The sequence below is a fragment of the Dipodomys spectabilis genome, unplaced genomic scaffold (genome assembly GCF_019054845.1).
Source record: "Dipodomys spectabilis isolate Male_0828 unplaced genomic scaffold, ASM1905484v1 ptg000157l, whole genome shotgun sequence".
Taxonomy (NCBI): domain Eukaryota; kingdom Metazoa; phylum Chordata; class Mammalia; order Rodentia; family Heteromyidae; genus Dipodomys; species Dipodomys spectabilis.
This window is the reverse complement of record NW_024870834.1, coordinates 5,764,767-5,778,128: the sequence shown is the minus strand read 5'-3', so window position 1 is coordinate 5,778,128 and position 13,362 is coordinate 5,764,767. Positions and strand designations below refer to the sequence as shown.

The following is a 13,362-nucleotide window of genomic DNA, read 5'->3' as shown; positions in this document are numbered from 1 at the left end:
AAAAGTTCAGGAGTGGAGGCGTGGCTCAGCGGTAGAGCACTCGCCTTGAGCAGGAAAAAAAAAAAAATAGCTGAGAGCCTAAGTTAGCCTTTGAGGGCTCAGAGTGAAAGGCCTCTCCCTCTCCCTCCCCCGTCCCTCAGAGGCCTACCTACCTGGCCCTTTCTTAGCCCCTCAATGGGTTGCTTTGACAAGGCTGGGGTGCTGCTCCCTCCTCCCACCCCCACAGCCTCTGCCCTTCACTCTCAGCCTCCTCCCTCCCACAGGTTCTACAGCGTCCCCACTCTGGTCCACGTGTATGACTTTGGAGCCCAAACATCACCTGAAAGTCCTGGTTTGCGGAGCCCCTGCAGAGCTGCCAGGTGTCTGCTCTGATAGGATGGGGGGAGGGGTCCCACCATGGACCCCTGTGGGAACCTGGCCTGCAATCGGGGGAGGAAGGCCCAGAGGAGATGGCTGCTTCCCCTCTGCCCTGCCCCGTCCTTCTTGTCAGTCAGCTGGGCTCATCCTTAGTGATTCAATCTAGGGGTCCACAGCTTGGAGTGAACAGTGCCCTCCCTCCACATCTCCCATCATCACCCCCTTCTCCGGCTGGGGCCTCCCAAAGCCCTCATCATGCACTGAGGAGCCTGTAAGCCTCTTCATTGGATTAAAGCAAACATCTGCTGAAGAAAAGCCAGACCTTAATTGGAAGCCCCCAGGGATGCTTGCTGAGGCAGCCGGGAGGGGAACTAATGAAATCGCCTCGCGTGGCCCTCGGCACAGACCGCAGAGATAAAGCCACATTGCCAGGCAACCAGCTGGGCTTTTCCACCTGCAGGTCTGATAAGGGGCTTGGCAGAGCTGTGTGTTTGGAAAATATGATTTTGTAAGCAAGGCTGAGGGTATGTTGACTTTGCTGTCCAACGCCACAGGCTCCCCGATCAGATATGCAGCTGCTACTTTCCTGGGGGTGGAGGGAGTGGGGGGGTAAGAGGGGATGGAGGCAGAGCTGTTTCCTAGGATCCCAGGGCCTTTGCATTGGCTGTCTGTTCTGCTGTGTGTCTGCCTGGCTCTCTCCCTCGACTCTTTCAAGTCCTTGCCAAGATATCGCTGCCTGAGGCCTGCCCTGACTACCAAACAGCCTCCCCACACCCCATTCCTTGATGCTCCAAGGCCCCTTACCCTGCTCAGCTGCCTCCTTTCCCCAAAGTCCTGCAGCCTGCAGAACCTAGTCAGCGATGCACTCATCTATTCTGGCTCAGTGCTCATCATCTGTGTCCTTAACCCAAAGTACAATCTCCAAGAGGGTCTTGTCTCTTTCTTGCTAGCGTATTCCAGGAATCAGGAGCAGAGCCAGAGACACAGTAGCTACTCAACAAGTGTTCGTTGAATGAAGAAACATCTCCCCTTCTCAGCGCCCAAACAGCTTTGGTAGAACTGAAAAAGGAATCTAGGCCCAGGATCTACGGCTGCCCCCCCACACTGCCCATCTCTACCACCCCACCCTCCTCTGGAAGAGGGCAGACTCCTCCTGGAGGAAAACCCAAGGCTGAGCACTGGGAAAGTGTGAGGGGAAGGGGGCTCTCACCCCACTCTTCAATGTGTGTGTGACTCGGGATGGAGCCCCAATGTTCCCTTTTGGCAGATGATAATACCATTGACTTTCTTCATCCAAACACAACATGCTCTCACATGGCCACTTAGGGGGCTGACAGCCTGAGCTCAAGGCTTGTCCCATCCGCTCCACTTACTAGCTGTGTGGCACTAGGCAGCGCAGGCAACATCTCTGAGCCTCCTCCTCCTGATCCACAAGTGAGCAACCTTTGCTCTTGGCTCCCTTGTGAGGGCGTGGCTGTCATTTTCCTCCTTTGGAGGACTGTGGGAAGCATCTAGCAGAGGTCCCTGGGTGGAGGCCAGCAGCTGCAAGTGGTCTCCATGTTGGGGTGACCCCAGGCCCCAGGGCTTTTCTCACCCTCCATCAGCCTTGTCACTAGAGTCCAGCTGATTCAAAGCCTTGTTCCTTTTCCTGTTCCAGAGGACTCCATCCTCAGCCCCAGGCCCCCAATTAGCCTCCATCTTGGCCACAGGTACTGAAGTGGCCTGCCATGAACAAGGCCCTTCCTAAGGGGGTCAGGCAGATGAATCCCCTCCAAATTAGGACCCAAGAACACTCAGAATCAAGGGTAGAGAAGGGAAGAGTGAGGATCCTGTTGGACTTCCATGCCTCGACACAAAGCAAGTGCTGGTCTGGGTGTGAGCTTGAGCAGACTGCAGAGCATGCTGGGAGAGGAGAGGGAGACATGATGGCTGCCACCACATCTGTCTCCACCCTGCGCTCCGGTTCTGTATCCACAAAATGCTCTCAACCCAGCCCCAGGCAGGCCCCGTTCTATCCCCGTGATTGGTTGGTGTGGTTTTTCAAGTCTCAGCGTGATGTCCCCTCTCTCCCCTCCCTGCTCCAGGTGGGCTCACGGACTCCTGACCTGAGTCTCACACATCTCTCATTTATGCCTGAAATCATTAGAAATGCCACAGATTCTTCTTTATAGCAGCAGAGACAAAAGTCAGCCCAACTGTCTGCAGATAAAACAGACCTAAAGAAAGCGAGTAGATGATGGTGCTTAAGATGCTGGAACACAGTTATGCCCCAGCACGCAGGAGGCGAGTCACCAAGTTGACATGTCACTGTGACCCAATGTCATAGGCCCTGGGTACTGAGTCTTTCAGCACACAGCTGAAGCCGGGCTGGAAACCAACCTGGAATGAAAGCAGCGGCCTCAACACACAATAAGAGAAGAGCTTCGACGTGATTGACCCCTGTCTGGTGGTAGGCGCTCAGTCACGTTCTGTGCTTCCCCAAGAACGAGATGAGCTCTGTATTTCCCTTCTGCTGTGTTCCCTGGATCCCCCACCCACTCCCTTGCTTTTTATTGGCTGTGTCAGGCACATGCCCCACCCCTGGCTGGCCACGCCCTCACCTGCTGCCAACGACACCTCCTCAGACCCACTCTCCTTCAGCATAACCCTGCCCCTGGCCAGCACAGCATCACCGCCACCTGATACACTGTGCATTTGGCTTCTTTCCTTATCCCCTCTGGCTTCACCCTCTAGGACATGGGCTATGTAAGGACTGGGCCTTTGCTGTTCTGTTCACTGTTGTGCATGGTAGCTGAACCTTAACCAGTGGTTGTTAGGTGCATGGATGGATGGATGGGTGGCGCACATCACTGCAGTTTCTCACGTAGGGACAGGAGGAGGCACAGTGTAGGCAGGAGATAGACAGCAATGAAGATAGGCAGAAGGCGGGGCCTGGAGGATGCCACTCAGTGCCAAGAGGTTACCCAGATGCCACTCTAGCAGAGGGGTTCTGGCCAAGTCCCCAGGGAGGGGGGAGATGGGCCTCAGGGCGGAAGCAACCAGAGGCAGACTTCACAAGACACAAGACGCGTTAGCAGAGCTATGGCTTAAGTGGTAGAGTGCAGGAAGGAGCTAAGAGACAGCGCCCAGGCCCTGAGTTCAAGCCCCAGTACCGGTGAACACGCGCACACACACACGCGCACACACACGCGCACACACACACGCACACACCACACCAGGTTCTGAGAACACTCAGAACAAAGCCCCGGTGGGAGGGAGCCCTCCGCGGGGGCGGGCGCAGTGCGCGCGCATCCGCGCCCCGCGCTCCTAGCACGGAGTCAGTACAGTGGCCGCGAACTGGCTGGCAGGGCGAGGGCCGTGCAGGGAGCACGCTTGCGGGCGTGGGACAGCGGAGGGGAGGCGCCGTGGAGGAGGAGGCGAGGCGCAGAGACCGGGAGCGACTTGTGGAGATTCAGCTGGGCCTCGGTGCCCCCGCCTGGGACCGGCCGACTACGTTAGCAGCCCCCGGCTACGGCGGCGGGGTGCGGGAGAGGGGACGGAGGCGGCCCGAGGTGAGGCTGGGGGCGGAGCGAGCGGGGTGGGGCGGGGGCGGCCCGATGACGTCATTTCCGGGGCCGGGGTATAAACGCGGGGCACCGGCGCGCGGCCGCCACTGCAGTGGCTCGAGCGCGGCGCGAGAGACCCCGGGGCGGACCGCAGACGACGCGCGCCCGGCCCGCGCCCAGCCCGCGCCCCCGCCGCCCGCAGCCCGGCCCGCAGCCCCGGGCTCGCCATGCGCGCCGCCGCCCTGCTGGCGCTGCTGCTCTGCGCGGGCCAAGGTGAGCGAGCGAGGCCCCGGCGCCCCGCGGCCGTCCCCGCCCGCGCTCGGCTTCAGCACCGCGGACAGCGCCCCGGCCCGGCCCCGCGGGGCAGCTGGGCCCCGACCCCCAAACTCGCAGGCTGGGGGCCCCCCTTGCCCGGACTCGGTGCCAGCACCGGCTCCGCGCCGGGCCGGCCAAGGTCATGGGGAGAGGGGAGCTGCTCCCCGTCCTCCCCCCTTCGGCTCGGGGTACCCCCCTTCTGCCCCCACCGCGCCCCGCTGCACGCCGGCCTTGCTCTCCTCGCGCTGGGCTCTGGGACTCACACCCCGTGCCCCACGGGGCAGGGTTAGGGCCAGCTCCCAGCAGGGGACAGCTGGATGGGGAGCCCCGCCGTGCGCTGACCCCCGTCCTGTCCTTTTCTTCTAGTCTCTGCCCTTCCCGTGAACAGCCCTATGAATAAAGGGGATGCCAAGGTAAGAAGGGGCGTGGGGGGGGTCCCTGGTTAGGGGGAGGCTCCCGTGGACACCTCACAGCCAGTTCTCGGGCAGCTGCAGGGGTGACTCTGGCAGAAAGCCAAAGCCCCAGCGTGGCCGCCCAGTCTGAAAAATAAGCTCTCAAACACGCGAGCTGTCCCCCTGTGGACTTCTCTGGGCTTCCGTGAGCTCCGCCTGCAGCCCAAAGGGGCCCGGGTGTCGCCTGCCTGGGCCAGGGCCAGGCCGCTGTCCCTGTCACTCCAGAGGCAGGAAGGGGTGGCTACTCTTTGCCTATGGTTGTTCCTAATCCTGCCTGGGTGCTGGGCTCCCCCCTGGCCTCTCCACCAGTTTCTGCTGGCAATAATCCCTGCTCCCCCCCAAGTTTTCAGCCCTTCACCCTAAGTCCCAGACAGTCGGAGCCTGATGATGCAGTCACTCGGGAAAGGGGGTTAGGATACTCTTAGCAGTTCCTGTGGGGGTAACACACGCCAGACACACACCTGGAATTTGTTCTCTTCTGAGGTAGGGCTGTTTTCCCATGCTGTGGCACTCCTCTCTCTCTCTCTCTCTCTCTCTCTCTCTCTCTCTCTCTCAGAGAGAGAGAGAGAGAGAGAGAGAGAGAGAGAGAGAGAATCAACCTGAGTGATGGAGAGATTTCTGACAACTCAAGAGTGGTTTCTTCTGTTGGAGGCAACAAGAAAAACAAAGCTCACCTAAGAGATTTCAGCCTCAATTTGCTTGATGTTTCCTACTTAACCAATGCATCCAGGCCAGGATTGAAACCTCCGCCTTTCATTCTAAGCCATGCAACCTTAACAAGATTCCTTCCAGCTTCCCCTCTCCCTCTGGGGAGACATGAGGAGAAGGAACAATGGATGGGGAATGCCTTGCACATAGTAGGTCCTTAGTTGGCAACACTGATTTTCCTGGAGGTCCCCCTGATCTCTCTAACTATCCCAGGACCCCTCTCCAGTTCCTGTCTCCCAGAATCTGATACTCGCTGGGGCGCAGCGGGTAGATGCCAGGAGATCCAGGTGCAGGCTGCTGAGTGCTGCTTACCGGGTCCTTTAGAGGAATGTCTCTGGTCCCCATGTCCTGCCCAGCAGTCTGGGGTCATCCTGAGGCTGGGGCTACACAGAGAGAGCGTCTGCCAGTTTGCCACTCTGGCTCTGCGGATCGGTTGGTTGCCTTGGCATCCCACAGTGGCAGCCTTCCACCCCCTCGCTCCCCACCAGCACAGCCTGGTGATGTCTGACACGTTCTGCTCCCTTCCCGCTCTGCACTGTGGAAGCCGCCTGAAGGTGTGAGTCCCTGTGTGTGTGTGTGTATGTGTGTGTGAGACACACTTCATGCTTTATGGCGTGTCTTCTCATCGGTATCTCATTACCTTAGGAGGGCATTTGGGAAGATATCCCACTCCCATTTTACAAAAGAGGAAACTGAGGTGCAGAGAGGTTGTGGTTTGCCCAAGTCACACAGCTGGCATACCATCTTCCCTGATGGTATCCAGTTGGCGCCATCTTCCATGATGATTCATTTTTATTGGGCACCTGGCTTATCCACAGCACCTTGCTGGACTACAGGAAGACTTGGCTGTGTGCTGCTGGCCCTCCTGCACTGGGCACCCAATGAGCCCAGAGCGGGGAGGGGGTGCAGGGCAACTATCGCTAAGGCACAGCCCGCCCTGCTGTCTTCCCAGGTAATGCGGTGCATTGTGGAGGTCATCTCCGACTCGCTGTCCAAACCCAGCCCCAAGCCTGTCAGCCACGAGTGTCTGGAGACCCTGCAAGGAGGTAGGGGCCGGTGGCGGGGAGGGCCGGGAGGCCAGGAGATGGGCGCGTGGCTAGTCAGCTTCCTCCTTTAATCCAGCAGACCCTGACCAAGTACCAACCCAGACCAGCACTGCTGGGGGTGAGGGGCATAGGCGATGGGAGGGGTGCCAGCTCCCATGTCCCTGAATCTCACTGACCAGCAGGGAGGCAAATGTGAGCTGGGCTCAGACACTGGGTGAGGATGGCCATGCGGGGAAGCAGGGGGCTGGGTGGTGGAGCAGAGCTCAAATAAGACCTGCAGGTGGGAGGCTGTTAGGGAGCCTCGTTGCAGCCCCTTCCTGGAGGTCTGCTGTGGGGGTCAGTGGCTGCAAAACAGCGGCAGACACCAGGGGCAAGCGTTTCGAGGCTCACGGTACCACTCCAGGACTGAGTGTTCAGAAAAAAAGCCTGGAGCGTGCGCTCTCCCCCGCCCTTTTGTTCCCTTCCCCTCCCATTTCTCTCTGCCCTCCTCTGGAAACGGCCCCGTGTCTGTCCCTCTGCAGATGAACGCATTCTTTCCATCCTGCGACACCAGAATTTGCTGAAAGAGCTCCAAGACCTCGCTCTCCAAGGTATTGCCACCACTGTGCTTGATTCTGGGTAGATGCCAGTAGCAGAGTCAGAAAGCCAGGGTGGAAGATGGAGCAGGCTCCTGTCAGCTACCTGCGAGAGAAAGCGGGGTCCTCCGTGCACCTGGCTCCACTGGCTACGGATGTTGTTAAGGAGATCATGGCTCAGAGAGGTTGGGTGACTTTCCCAAGGTCATACAGTGAGTGGGAGAATGCCAGGATCCCACATAGCTCCCCGAAGGCCCCAGGGCCTCTGGAGCTCTGCGGTGCCAGGGAGGTGTTTTCAAGATGAGAATGCAGACAGGATTCCCTCTTGATCACAGGGAGAGGAGGGGCCCTGTCCCCTCCTGACGACTCCAGGGGCATTGGAAGAGGCAGCGCCCTGCCTGACCTTCCACACACCCAGATGCGGTTGGGAATGGAGTGTGTGTCGTTGGGGCAGTGGAGCAGAGATGGGCAGCACACTAGGATGGAGGGTTTGCTGCTGTTGTTCCTGCCCCCCGCCCCCCAGGCTCCTTCCTGGCTTGATAGATACCCCACCCCCTCCACCACCACGCTGAGGCCTGAACCACGATCAACTCTGAGTCGTTAGGACCAGAGTCACTGTTTCCTCCTGCCCAGGGGTCCCAGCTGCCAACCGGGTCTCAAGGGCACCGCACCCACCCCTCCTGCCCCCACCCTCTGCTCCCTTCAGACCTTCCTGCTGTGTGAGGCTCTGTCAGGCAGGGCTCACCCCCCTTCTTCCTTCCCCAGTGGAGAAGCTTGCGTCTGGGGAGGTGACTTGGAGGAGCCTGGCAGGCCTGGAGCTCCTCGCCCGGCCCCCGGACAGGGAGCAGGGCTCAGCCCTGGGGACTGGCATGTCAGGACTATCCCAAGGCCCCGTTCTTCCTCTCCTGCCACAGGAGCCAAGGAGCGGGCCCAGCAGCAGAAGAGGCCCAGCAGCTTTGAGGAGGAGCTCTCCGAGGTGCTCCAGGGCCCCAGCAACGCAGCTGGGGTGCAAGGTGGGTGTAGCCTGGCTGACACAGTGCACACAGGCACACGTGTGTGTGTGTGTGTGTGTGCGCGCGCGCGCGTGTGCCTGTGTGTATGCGCATGCACATGCATGTGTATGTAGCTAAGTGGTCACAACTCAAGGCCCTGGAAGATTGCTGTAATTTCCTCCCCCTCCCTTTTTTTTCTTTTTCTTTCTTTGCCAGTCCTGGGGCTTGAACTCAGTACCTGGGCACTGTCCCTGAGCTGCTTTTGCCCAAGGCTAGCACTCTACCACTTGAACCACAGTGCCACCTTCGGGCTTTTCTGTGTATGTGGTACTGAGGAATTGAACCCAGGGCTTCATGCATGCTACGCAAGCACTCTACCACTGAGCCACCTTCCCAGCCCCAGTTCCTTCCTTTTATCCATGGGGAAATAGGACCAGACAGTTGAGTCCCTGGTTTACATCTGGGCCTGTCCCACTGGGAAGCCTCGTCTGCTCCTCCCCCCCGCCTCCCCCCAGCTGGCGCTGTAAATACAAGGTCTCAGCATCTCCTGGAGCCCCTGGGGTGGAGCCCTGTGTTCCTGTGGCCTAAGTGTGGAAAAGCCCATGCGTCTGGCCAGCAGGTGCTGCGGCTCATCCTCCTGTTTAGGAAAAGCTACAAATGGCACCTGCGCAGCCTGGCGCTGTGGTGCCAGAGGTTGGTGGATGAGACGGTTCCCAGGAGCTAGCCGTGAGGCTCCAAGGGGGTTCAGTGGGGCACCCCAGGTGGGGGTGGCCAACTGCACACTGGCTTTGCTGTGGGACACTGGGAGACCCCCGCACCCAGCCTCCATGGGGCCAGTGTCTGGACCACTGTGGTACCTTCCATGGACTGGGGGTGGGGGCAGCGTAGGACCGTGTGTGTGTGTGTGTGTGTGTGTGTGTGTGTGTGTGTGTGTGCGCGCGCGTGTGTGTTTGAGAGAGGAGCGGGGGAGGGAGAGGCAGGGCTTTAAAAGAGACTCTGCCCTTGGCAGTGGAGGCCTGGGATGGGGCTCAACTCTGCCTCTGCTGCCTGCACTGCGGGGACCAGTGGCCTCACGTTCCTGCACGTCTGGCGGTGGCATGGAGCAGCCCGCCAAGGCGCAGTCAGTGGGGCACAGGTGGTGGCATGTGTCCGGCAGTGTCTCCTCTGTGTCACTCAGTGACAGCAAGTTCAACCATCAGAAGGCTGGGTGCTGTTGTGCATGTCTATAATCCCAGCTACTCAGGAGAAGAAAGCAGAAGGATCCACCTGAGGAAAGTCAGGGAGACCCCATCTCCAGAGAGCACACACAAAAGGGCTAAAATTGGAAAGATCAATTTGCAGAGTGCTTCCTGGCAAGCAAGAGGCCCCGGGTTCAAGCCTCTGCCTAAAAACAAAATCTAAACAAACTAAACCGATTAAAACTCTTTTAATGAAAATCTAAAATACCAAGGAGCAGAGCACGCTCACCAAATGCTGAGGACAGAGGAGCCCCATGTGGAGGTGCTCCTACACAGAAACGTTCAGGCGTTGCCCAGAACCACACAGCAGTTCAGCTCTCGTCCCAGTTTGCTCCAGGGTTCGGGGTGCTTTTTCAAGGTCTGATTATTTTTGTTGTTGTTTCTGCCTCTGAGCTTTTCTCACTCAAAGCTAGGGCTCTACCACCTGAGCCACAGCTCCATGTCAGGCTTTTTGGTGGTTCGTTGGAGATAAGAGTCTCCTGCCCACACTGGCTTTGAACCATGATCCTCAAATCTCAGCCTCCTGAGTAGTTGGGTGACAGGCGTGAGCCTCAGGCACTGGCTCTAAGCTACATCTTGTTCTAAGAGGCAGAAGTGCAGGAACACAGTACAGGTGTGCGCTGGTCAAGGCCGGAGGAGGAAGAGAGACCCCAGCGCTTGTGCTGGGCTGGACTTCGCAGAGGCTGAGCCTGGCTGACTCTGAGCCTGGGCTGGAGCCCCGCGGGCAGCCTGGCCCAGGGCCTGACTCCCCCTGCGCTCTCTGCAGCGGTGACGGTGACGGCAGAGGCAGCCCCGGGGGATGCCGAGCAGAAGAGGGAGGACGCAGCTGAGCCGAAGCCCGGCGGGGCCACCCAGGAGGCCAAGCCCCCGGCCTCCCCAGAGCCCGGGCAGGAGTCCCAGGCTGCCGAGGACGGCCAGGGCCCCAGCCCCCGGGCACCAGCCAGCCTCCCCGCGGGGAGCCGGGAGGACCCCTCACAGGGCCCGGGGGAGGGAGAGCGGGCCCTAAGCCCGGAGCAGAGGCCGCAGGCACAGGCCCGGGACCGGGAGGAGGAGGTGGAGGCCGAGGCCGAGGCTGGGGAGAAGGCAGTTGCTGAGGATGAAGACCCCACTGCAGCGTTTGACTCCCACCCCAGCCTGGGCTCCAAGAACATCCAGAAAGGTGAGAGCATGTATGGTGATGGGTACCCCCACCCCACCCCTGCCACAACATGGATGGGGGAGACCTCATTCCATGAGCTCACTCTGCCTTCATACCAGTCCTGAAACATGGCCGTCAGGTCCATCTTCCAGAGGGCAGCTGAGGCTCAGAGAGGTTAGGTAACCTGTCCAAGGCCACACAGCTCCTTTGTAGTAAAGCAACTTCCTCCCCTGGCTGCCTGACTCCAGGCCCTGCACCGCCCACTCTTCCACACAGTACCTTCCAACCTGGGAGGCAAGAAAGTAACAGCACACGGATGGGGAGCAGACTGATGGGGGGGGCACCCTAAGCTGCGTCAGAGCTCCAGGGGTGAGCGGGCCAGAGGCCAAGCCCTCCCTTTGAGCTTTGAGAGGTTCAAGACGGTTCTATTCCAAGTGGACCCGTTGTGGGGGTGACTGGCTGGGCCCGGGGGCGGGGGGGGGGGGGGGGGGGGGGGGAAACATGCCAGGTCCCCAGGGACGGGCAGAGTCGTGGGGAAGTCTTGGGTCTTGTCTCCCCTGCCGCAGGTGGGCAGGACGCGCTGGCCACAGATGGCGCTGGGATGCCAGGGGCAGAGCAGGCCCGGGGCCCCGCGGGGCAGGGCGAGCCGCGGACGATGGAGGAGGAGGAGGCGGCGGCGATGGCCCGGGCCCCTCCAGGCCTCTTCCAAGGCGGGGAGAGCGGCCCGCGGTTCCCCGGGGAGTGGGAGGACGCCAAGCGATGGAGCAAGATGGACCAGCTGGCCAAGGCGCTGAGGGCGGACAAGCGGCCGGACCGGCCGGCCCAGGACGACGACCCCGACCGCTCCATGAGGCTCTCCTTCCGGGCCCGGGCCTCGGGCTTCCCCGGGCCTCAGCTGCGGCGGGGCTGGAGGCTGCCCTCCAGGGACGACAGCGGCGAGGAGAAGAAGGAGGAGGAGGGCAGCGCCAACCGCAGAGCCGAGGTGGGGCGGCAGGGGCTCCGGGCGGGTCTCGGTGGGGACGGTGCACGGCTGGGGTGTGCCGGGCAGGAGGCCCTCAGAGGCCGGGGCGCCCGGGGCAGTGCTAGCCACGCTGGACGAGCCTCTGTGGGCCACAGCAGGACGGGGCGTGTGGGGACACGGTGCTTTGCGTGGACACCGCGTGGCAAGATGGACCTGGGGGTCCAGGGCACCCATGGCCCTGAGCACTTAAGGCCAGGAGAAGCGGGGGGGGGGGGGGGGCGGGGGGGGGGCAGCAAGGGACAGTCATGACCTAGGGAGACTTTGGTCGGTGTCCATGGCCTCCTGGTCCCCAGGGAGCCTCCGTGCCCCTTTCCAGATTCACTCCTGCAGCCATCCCCCCATAGCAACAGGGAGGCCTGCTGGCCCTGGGCCCCTGCGCGCGGGCAGTGGCCACCACTGTCTGCTCTTGGCTGTGTGACATGGGGCATGTCATTGTTCCTCTCTGAGCCATATTATTCTCCCCCTCCCCCCCCCCCACCGCATTTGTTTTTGCCAGTCCTGGGGCTTGAACTCAGGGCCTGGGCCCTGTCCTTGAGCTTCTTTTGCTCATGGCTAGCACTCTACCACTTGAACCACAGCACCACTTTCGGCTTTTTCTGTGTATGTGGTACTGAGGATTCGAACCCAGGGATTCATGTGCACTCTACCCCTAAGCCACCTTCCCAGCCCCTAGTTTTCCCCAATTTCTGAAATAGGGGTACAGAGTCTTTTCTACTCACCCCCTTATTATGGTTGGAACACATGGGCTTCCAAGACCTGGCCTGCCCAGGGCCACTCGGCCGCTGCAGGCCCAGGGCTCGGCCCAGGGGATGGGCACAGGCCAACTGGGGAGCGAGGTACCCGTGGAGCTGCAGCTTCCTTTCTCACAGGCAGAGGGAGTCTGGGTGGCAAATGGTGAAAGGGGGACCCCAGGCTTGTGGGTGCCCCTCCCCATGCCCAAGGGCCAGCAGGGAGGCCCTGGAGCCTGCAGCTCCCAGGCCACCAGCGTCCGGCCCTGCTGGGCTCCCTGGCATGCAGGTAGAAGACAGGAGGTGGCCTCCTTCAACTCTCTCGTCCATTCTCATGGTGTCAAGTCCGGGGGCCTGGGTCACAGAGCAAGGCTGGGGGTAGGGGGTCCCCTGCTCCCCTGACCACCTTTGCAGCAAAGGGTTCGGGTCCCAAGGATGAAGGCCCAACAGCTAGCCTGTGCTGTAGTCCTGAGGTTCCTGCAAGTATGGCGGCCAGCCTCCCGCCCCGCCCCCAGCCCGCTGCGCCCTGGAACCCTCCCTGGGGAACGAGCCAGGGAGGCAGCAGTGTTGTTTTTTCCCCATATTCGCGCTGTCAAGAACCAGGAGGCAACGCGGGCTGAGGAGGAGGCTGGGGTGAGCGTGGCCAGGCCCTGCCCCCACCCCGCGCCCAGTCCTCCCACGGCCTCGCAGTGGCCGCGCTGTCTCTAGACACACGAGATGACCGGCTGAGAGGGGCAGCGCCCCGTCACGGCCCCACAGCTGACGTGCTGGCCGGCCCTCCCCTCCCTCCGTGCCCTGGCACCGTCCGCCTCCAGGTGATCCTCACTCCTCTCTCCCAGGACCAAGAACTGGAGAGCCTGTCGGCCATCGAGGCAGAGCTGGAGAAGGTGGCCCACCAACTGCAGGCGCTGCGGCAGGGCTGAGGCGCTGGCCGGAGGGGCCCCACGGCCCTGGCCCTGCTGCCCCCTCTGCGGGCCCTCCCCCGGCCAGCCCGCTGCCCTTCGCGCCCCTCTGATCTCAGCGCCCGCCCTGGACGCCCCTGCAGGGGGGCCTCCACCTCCAATCCGGATCACTCCTCTTAACACAGGCAGCTTTCTAGAAGTTTCCTTTCAACCTTCTAATCCACTGGACACAACTGCAATAACATCTGATCTTTGGGTGACAGCTGAGAACTTTCCAACTGTAACATATTCCAGATGAAGTTGATCTAAGGAAGAATAAACGTGCTCTGTCTGGGCTCACATTTC

At 60.9% G+C, this 13,362-nt stretch overlaps 1 protein-coding gene across 1 annotated transcript; it reads left to right on the top strand.

The window, feature by feature from the left end:
* Positions 1-4,117: 4,117 nt before the first annotated feature.
* Chga (chromogranin A) lies at positions 4,118-13,362 on the top strand. The gene is made up of 8 exons (XM_042692761.1): positions 4,118-4,175; positions 4,584-4,630; positions 6,330-6,423; positions 6,945-7,013; positions 7,913-8,011; positions 9,995-10,387; positions 10,933-11,348; positions 12,955-13,362. The coding sequence occupies exons 1-8, from the start codon at positions 4,130-4,132 to the stop codon at positions 13,036-13,038; spliced, it is 1,248 nt and encodes a 415-aa protein (XP_042548695.1). The 5' UTR covers positions 4,118-4,129; the 3' UTR covers positions 13,039-13,362.

Bases quoted from the DNA above. Each gene is read 5' to 3' on its own strand.
- Chga (XM_042692761.1), top strand. From the start codon at position 4,130: ATGCGCGCCGCCGCCCTGCTGGCGCTGCTGCTCTGCGCGGGCCAAG. The intron at 4,631-6,329 runs GTAAGAAGGGGC...CTGTCTTCCCAG, and splicing joins TGAATAAAGGGGATGCCAAG to GTAATGCGGTGCATTGTGGA. The intron at 6,424-6,944 runs GTAGGGGCCGGT...GTCCCTCTGCAG, and splicing joins TCTGGAGACCCTGCAAGGAG to ATGAACGCATTCTTTCCATC.